The 8,892-nt window shown below is 45.4% G+C and overlaps 1 protein-coding gene across 2 annotated transcripts in view; it reads left to right on the forward strand.

Moving 5' to 3' along the window:
• The first annotated feature begins 3,046 nt into the window (after positions 1 to 3,046).
• Positions 3,047 to 8,892, forward strand: part of LOC130272851 (KAT8 regulatory NSL complex subunit 1-like) — an 84,408-nt gene continuing 78,562 nt past the window's right edge. Inside the window, exon 1 of one of the 2 annotated variants that reach the window (XM_056518813.1) lies at positions 3,047 to 3,832. In XM_056518813.1, the coding sequence (XP_056374788.1) occupies positions 3,279 to 3,832 (554 nt within the window). In that variant the 5' untranslated portion in view covers positions 3,047 to 3,278. The remainder of the gene's footprint in view (positions 3,833 to 8,892) is intronic. The other variant, XM_056518814.1, reaches the window with a different exon arrangement.

Here is an 8,892-nt window from a genome sequence, read left to right on the forward strand (position 1 = left end):
GGAAAATGAGGAGAATCCGGGTAATCCCTTATTATGTTGGATCTGCGGTGCGACGTCACATGACCCACGGCTGCCCCAACGCGCTCCCATTAGGCTGGGATCACACATAACTTTTGTCTGGTGTTTTTTTTTCCCCCCCCAAAAAAAAAATTCTCAATAAAACTGCCCCCTCATTTTGCACTCCCAGTTTGTGTATGTGTTTTTTTTTTCTTTTTCAAAAAATTGTGTGTTTTAGTACGTTGGTCCCTCAACATACGATGGTGATCCGTTCCAAATGGACCATCGTTTGTTGAAACCATCGTATGTTGAGGGATCCGTGCAATGTAAAGTATAGGACAGTGGTCTACAACCTGCGGACCTCCAGATGTTGCAAAACTACAACACCCAGCATGCCCGGACAGCCAACGGCTGTCCGGGCATGCTGGGAGTTGTAGTTTTGCAACATCTGGAGGCCCTCAGTGTCAGAATCCGGACTGGAATGCGGAGAGAACACTGGTGGTGGATCCTCTGTGTCAGTGAGGTGATGGCGTGGGCCGTACCAGGGGAACGGAGTCTAAGGGGTTACTGGTTTTCACCAGAACCCGCCGCAAAGCGGGATGGACTTGCAGCGGCAGGTAACCCCCAGGTCGTTCCACCCGATAGCGACTCAACCCCAACTGACAGCTGAGACAGGCGCGGTACAAGGGACAAGGCAAGAGCAAGGTCGGACGTAGCAGAAGGTCAGGGCAGGCAGCAAGGCTCGTAGTCAGGGGCAACAGCAGAGGGTCTGGAACACAGGCTTGGAACACACAAAACGCTTACACTGGCACTAGGCAACAAGATCCGGCGATGACAGGAAGGGGAAATGGGTTTATATGATGAAGGCACAGGTGCAGGTACTGATTGGGCCAGGCGCCAATCAATGGCGCACTGGCCCTTTAAATCTCAGAGAGCCGGCGCACGCGCCCTAGGGAGCGGGGCCGCGCGCGCCGGGACTGAAAAGACGGAGGACGGGGCAGGCGAGGAGATTGGGATGCGAGACGCGGGCGGGCGCGTCCCGCTACACGGATCGCATCCCCGCCGGTGACACTAGTGCAGCGCTCCCGGACAGCACGGAGGTGAACACCGCGAGCACTCCGGGGAGGAGCAGGGACCCGGAGCGCTCGGCCTAACACTCAGGTTTGAGGCCACTGGTTTGTGGCCTAGTTTATTGGTAAGTCATAAAGCATTATGGTTGGGGACCTCCGCTAAAGATGGAGGATGTTTGGCAGTCATTCTGGTATATCCTGGTGAGGGTAGGGGTTTGGACCTTAGGGTGGACTGATGGGAGTAGTAGTCCCAAACGCTGAGCAGCGGAGTACCCCTTTAAGTGTTTTCTTCTGGAGTTTTTTTTTTCCCCCTCTATTTTTTAATAGTAGTCATGTATGGGCCCACATACTATGCATGTATACCCACCTAGGTTCACATCTGCGTTTTTTTTGTTCTCTGCTTCTTTCCGTGTGTCTGCGCCATTCAGGAGTCAGAAAACTGGAACCAAATGGATCCCTTAATTATTTATTATCTGTTCATCTCAGTTTACAGCAGATCAGTCTGTTGACTATTTTATAAGTGGACCCAAAAATGGTGCATGTGCTATTTTTTTTCGTCCAAAAAAAACGGAACAAACGAAACTCAAACTTCCTAAAACGTCCAAAATTGTACATTGAAGGTCTATAGCGACAGAAGTGTGTTCAGTTTGCATCTGTTTTATCATCAGTCCGTTTGTCACACTGAGCATGCTCAGAAAGTGGGATAGATCCAGGAAGTAAGCTGAGATCACGTGACCTGCATCCCAACCGCCCAAAAAAACGTCAAGAAAAAGTGTTCATGAGGTGCGTCGCCTCTGTGGCTGCTGCAAGATCCCATTGTTGGACCCAAAAATCTGTTTCCAATAGTTTTTTTTTCTGGTATATGAAGTGACCAAAAATCAGCAATTCTGGAATTATGTAATGGAATTATGTAATTTTTTACTTTTACGCCATTGACCTGCGGGATCGTTTCAACTACATGAACGAATCGTAGCCTGAAAAGAAGGTCACATGACCCAAGCTGCGACACATAGAAACTTGATGTAATCCAATAAAACATCTAGAAACCGGTGGCATTTGTTTACACGCACGTAAAGTTACCACCTGACTCCGCTTTTAGCCACACCCCTTCCAAAATCAAAGGGAGTATTCAAACAAAAAATAAACAAGAATATTCTAAATCACCATGATTTATAGAGACAGGGGTGAAAAAATATTACAATAACCGGTTTTAAAGCTGATGTTTATGGACATTACTCTGGAGCCTCCTCCTCACTCTCCAGACCTGAGACTACTCCTGCTCCCATGCCGAATTAAAGGCGGGAATTGTGTTCTGTGTTCCGATTGGTGAAACAGAGTGTCACTCATGTTGCTGGAAGGCTGGAATTTTGTTCTTTCGCCTGATAGGTGCATAGGAGTGTCAATCATATTGATAGAAAGGTTCGTGAATTGATCTCTTTTGCTGATTGGTGGATGTAAATGTCCATCATGCTGATAGGAAGGCGGGAATTGTTATTCTTTCACCCGATTGGTGGATTGGAGTGTTAATCATGTTGATGGAAAGGCGGGAAATGTGCCACGCCCACTGACGTCCCGGCGGCCAACCTAAAAGAAACATGTTATAAAAAAAAAAAAAAACAGGCTGTGAAACAAAGGAGTACAGGGATCGGCCAATCAGAGCGAGGGGCGGGGCGTTCTGTCAGAAGGAGGAGGCGGGAAATCGAGATGATTAACCTGGTGCGCAATAGGGGTAACAGAGCGTTGGCTCAGTCAGGGCGGACCATACCAACTAGTTGTGGAGGGAGGGGGTATTTAGTCGTTGTTATGTTTTTCTTTCTGACTTCGTTTCAGCCTTCGGTCCTAACAGTAATAACTGCATAATAAAATTGGAGACGATTAGCCGTTGGAATGACGTGATGACGTGTATTCGTTCCGTAATTCTCGACCGCCCGTAGTGGTACGTTCCGGGGCGCGGAGTGACAGGCACGGCACAAGATGGCGGCGGGCGGGGTGAGCGCGCCATGGAGGAGGAGGCGGGGGGAGGAGTAATCGAGCTTTGTTCCCCTGGCTGCCCGGGCGGGGACGAGGCCTTGTCCGTGCTCCGGCCGTTCTGAAGAGACGCGGCTGCGAGTGACCGCCTCGAGTGCAGGGGGAGTGAGGAGTGAGACCCCCCGGGGCCATGAAGAGCCCGGGCCCCCCGGAGCCGTGACGCGTGTGCCGCCCCCTCCCTGTATGGCGGACATGGCCCCGGCGCTGACCGGAGCCGCACAGGAAGCTCCGCACCGGCTGAAGCTCAGCGCCTCGTCCCCCGCCTGGAAGCCGGAGCTGACCGGGGCGCATAGAGGCAGCAGCAGCCTCCTCCTCCTGAACGGTGGGGAGCGGCCGGGGAAGAGCCGCGGGGAGGATGGAGCGGAGCCCGGGGCCCTGTGTGCGCGGAGAGCCGCCCGCATGTCCTCCCGGCAGCTGGAGCTCGGGGCCCGGGCCCGCCGGCTGTGGAGGAGGCTGCAGGTCATCCAGGCCAAGCAGGTGGAGCGGCACGTACGGCAGCAGCTGGCCGGCCTGGTGGAGATGCTGGCGGAGCGGGGGCCCCGGGGGCTGCCGGGATCTCCTCACACCGAGCTGGACCGGCTGGCGGGCAGCTCCACGGCCAGACTGCGGGCGGCGCAGGGAGGATTCGACTCGGACGCTACGGAGAGCAGCAGCGGGGGAGAGAGCGACGGGGACACCGCGGAGGAGCCGGAGGACGGGAGCGACCGGGACGAAGAGGAGCGGAGTGCGGAGCCGGGGTGAGTGCGGAGCGGGCGCGGAGCCTGTGTGGACTGTCCTACTATATATACTGCTGTATACCCTGTGTACTGTCATGCTATATACTGCTATATACCCTGTGTACTGTCCTACTATATATACTGCTGTATACCCTGTGTACTGTCCTGCTATATACCTTGTGTGTGCTGTCCTACTATATATACTGCTATATACCCTGTGTACTGTCCTACTATATATACTTCTATATACCCTGTGTACTGTCCTGCTATATACCCGGTGTACTGTCCTGCTATATACCCGGTGTACTGTCCTACTATATATACTGCTATATACCCTGTGTACTGTCCTGCTATATACCTTGTGTGTGCTGTCCTATATATACTGCTATATACCCTGTGTACTGTCCTACTATATATACTTCTATATACCCTGTGTACTGTCCTGCTATATACCCTGTGTACTGTCCTGCTATATACTGCTATATACCCTGTGTACTGTCCTACTATATAACCTGTGTACTGTCCTGCTATATATACTGCTATATACCCTGTGTACTGGCCTGTATATACTGCTATAGAGGCTGTGTGTACTGTCCTACTAAATATACTGCTATATACCCTGTGTACTGTCCTGCTATATACCCTGTGTGTGCTGTCCTATATATACTGCTATATACTCTGTGTACTGTCCTACTATATATACTGCTATATACCCTGTGTACTGTCCTGTATATACTGCTATATACCCTGTGTACTGTCCTATATAACCTGTGTACTGTCCTACTATATATATACTGCTATATACCCTGTGTACTGTCCTGTATATACTGCTATATACCCTGTGTACTGTCCTACTATATAACCTGTGTACTGTCCTACTATATATATACTGCTATATACCCTGTGTACTGTCCTGTATATACTGCTATAGAGGCTGTGTGTACTGTCCTACTATATAACCTGTGTACTGTCCTACTATATATACTGCTATATACCCTGTGTACTGTCCTGCTATATATACTGCTGTATACCCTGTGTACTGTCCTGCTATATACCCTGTGTACTGTCCTGCTATATACCCTGTGTGTGCTGTCCTACTATATATACTGCTATATACCCTGTGTACTGTCCTGTATATACTGCTATATACCCTGTGTACTGTCCTACTATATAACCTGTGTACTGTCCTACTATATATATACTGCTATATACCCTGTGTACTGTCCTGTATATACTGCTATATACCCTGTGTACTGTCCTACTATATAACCTGTGTACTGTCCTACTATATATATACTGCTATATACCCTGTGTACTGGCCTGTATATACTGCTATAGAGGCTGTGTGTACTGTCCTACTATATAACCTGTGTACTGTCCTACTATATATACTGCTATATACCCTGTGTACTGTCCTACTATATATACTGCTATATACCCTGTGTACTGTCCTGTATATACTGCTATATACCCTGTGTGTACTGTCCTACTATACATACTGCTATATATACTGCTATATACCCTGTGTGTACTGTCCTACTATATATACTGCTATAGAGGCTGTGTACTGTCCTACTATATATACTGCTATATACCCTGTGTACTGTCCTACTATATATACTGCTATATACCCTGTGTACTGTCCTACTATATATACTGCTATATACCCTGTGTACTGTCCTACTATATATACTGCTATATACCCTGTGTACTGTCCTACTATATATACTGCTATATACCCTGTGTACTGTCCTACTATATATACTGCTATATACCCTGTGTACTGTCCTACTATATATACTGCTATATACCCTGTGTACTGTCCTACTATATATACTGCTATATACCCTGTGTACTGTCCTACTATATATACTGCTATATACCCTGTGTACTGTCCTACTATATATACTGCTATATACCCTGTGTACTGTCCTATATACCCTGTGTGTACTGTCCTGTATATACTGCTATATACCCTGTATACTGTCCTACTATATATACTGCTATATACCCTGTATACTGTCCTACTATATATACTGCTATATACCCTGTGTACTGTCCTACTATATATACTGCTATATACCCTGTGTACTGTCCTGTATATACTGCTATAGAGCCTGTGTACTGCCTTACAATATATACTGCTATATACCTTGTATACTGTCCTGTATATACTGCTATATACCATGTGTACTGTCCTGTATATATACTGCTATATACCCTGTGTACTGTCCTGTATATACTGCTATATACCCTGTGTACTGTCCTGTATATACTGCTATATACCCTGTGTACTGTCCTGTATATACTGCTATATACCCTGTGTACTGTCCTGTATATACTGCTATATACCCTGTGTACTGCCCTGTATATACTGCTATATACCCTGTGTACTGTCCTGTATATACTGCTATATACCCTGTGTACCGTCCTGTATATACTGCTATATACCCTGTGTACTGTCCTGTATATACTGCTATATACCCTGTGTACTGTCCTGTATATACTGCTATATACCCTGTGTAGTGTCTTATATACTGCTATATACCCTGTGTACTGTCCTGTATATACTGCTATATACCCTGTGTACTGTCCTACTATATATACTGCTATATACCCTGTGTACTGTCCTACTATATATACTGCTATAGAGCCTGTGTGTACTGCTATATACCCTGTGTACTGGCCTGTATATACTGCTATAGAGCCTGTGTGTATTGTCCTGTATATACTGCTATATACCCTGTGTATTGTCCTGTATATACTGCTATATACCCTGTGTACTGTCCTGTATATACTGCTAAATACCCTGTATATACTGCTATATACCCTGTGTACTGTCCTGTATATACTGCTATATACCCTGTGTACTGTCCTGTATATACCCTGTGTACTGTCCTGTATATACTGCTATAGAGCCTGTGTACTGTCCTGTATATACTGCTATAGAGCCTGTGTACTGTCCTGTATATACTGCTATAGAGCCTGTGCGTACTGTCCTACTGTATATACTGCTATAGAGCCTGTGCGTACTGTCCTACTGTATATACTGCTATAGAGCCTGTGTGTACTGTCCTACTGTATATACTGCTATAGAGCCTGTGTGTACTGTCCTACTGTATATACTGCTATAGACCCTGTGTGTACTGTCCTACTGTATATACTGCTATAGACCCTGTGTGTACTGTCCTACTGTATATACTGCTATAGACCCTGTGTGTACTGTCCTACTGTATATACTGCTATAGACCCTGTGTGTACTGTCCTACTGTATATACTGCTATAGACCCTGTGTGTACTGTCCTACTGTATATACTGCTATATACCCTGTGTGTACTGTCCTACTGTATATACTGCTATATACCCTGTGTGTACTGTCCTACTGTATATACTGCTATATACCCTGTGTGTACTGTCCTACTGTATATACTGCTATATACCCTGTGTGTACTGTCCTACTGTATATACTGCTATATACCCTGTGTGTACTGTCCTACTGTATATACTGCTATATACCCTGTGTGTACTGTCCTACTGTATATACTGCTATATACCCTGTGTGTACTGTCCTACTGTATATACTGCTATATACCCTGTGTGTACTGTCCTACTGTATATACTGCTATATACCCTGTGTGTACTGTCCTACTGTATATACTGCTATATACCCTGTGTGTACTGTCCTACTGTATATACTGCTATATACCCTGTGTGTACTGTCCTACTGTATATACTGCTATATACCCTGTGTGTACTGTCCTACTGTATATACTGCTATATACCCTGTGTGTACTGTCCTACTGTATATACTGCTATATACCCTGTGTGTACTGTCCTACTGTATATACTGCTATATACCCTGTGTGTACTGTCCTACTGTATATACTGCTATATACCCTGTGTGTACTGTCCTGTATATATACTGCTATATACCCTGTGTGTACTGTCCTGTATATACTGCTATATACCATGTGTACTGTCCTGTATATACTGCTATATACCCTGTGTACTGTCCTGTATATACTGCTATATACCCTGTGTACTGTCCTGTGTATACTGCTATATACCCTGTGTACTGTCCTGTGTATACTGCTATATACCCTGTGTACTCTCCTGTGTATACTGCTATATACCCTGTGTGGACTGTCCTGTGTGCGCGCGCACACACTATAGAGCCTGTGTGTATTGTACTGTACATACTGCTGTATACCCTGTGTACTGTCCTGTATATACTACAGAACCTGTGGACTGTCGTGTGTATATACTACGATAAAGCCTGTGTGTACTGTCGTGTATATACTACTATAGAACCAGTGTGTACTGTCCTGTATATACACTACTATAGAACCTGTGTACTGTCCTGTATATACACTACTATACTATAGAACCTGTGTGTACCGTCCTGTATATTCACTACTATACTATAGAACGTGTGTACTGTCCTGTATATACACTACTATACTATAGAACCTGTGTGTACCGTCCTGTATATTCACTACTATACTATAGAACGTGTGTACTGTCCTGTATATACACTACTATACTATAGAACCTGTGTGTACCGTCCTGTATATACACTACTATACTATAGAACCTGTGTACTGTCCTGTATATACACTACTATACTATAGAACCTGTGTGTACTGTCCTGTATATACACTACTATACTATAGAACCTGTGTGTACCGTCCTGTATATACACTACTATACTATAGAACCTGGGTGTACCGTCCTGTATATACACTACTATACAATAGAACCTGGGTGTACCGTCCTGTGTATATACACTACTATACTATAGAACCTGTGTGTACCGTCCTGTATATACACTACTATACTATAGAACCTGTGTACTGTCCTGTATATACACTACTATACTATAGACCCTGTGTACTGTCCTGTACATACACTACTATACTATAGAACCTGTGTATATACACTACTATAGAACCTGTGTACTGTCCTGTATATACTGTAGAACCTGTGTACTGTCCTGTATATACACTACTATACTGTAGAACCTGTGTACTGTCCTGTATATACACTACTATACTGTAGAACCTGTGTACTGTCCTGTATAT

This window comes from Hyla sarda, chromosome 5, assembly GCF_029499605.1.
Source record: "Hyla sarda isolate aHylSar1 chromosome 5, aHylSar1.hap1, whole genome shotgun sequence".
Classification (NCBI taxonomy): domain Eukaryota; kingdom Metazoa; phylum Chordata; class Amphibia; order Anura; family Hylidae; genus Hyla; species Hyla sarda.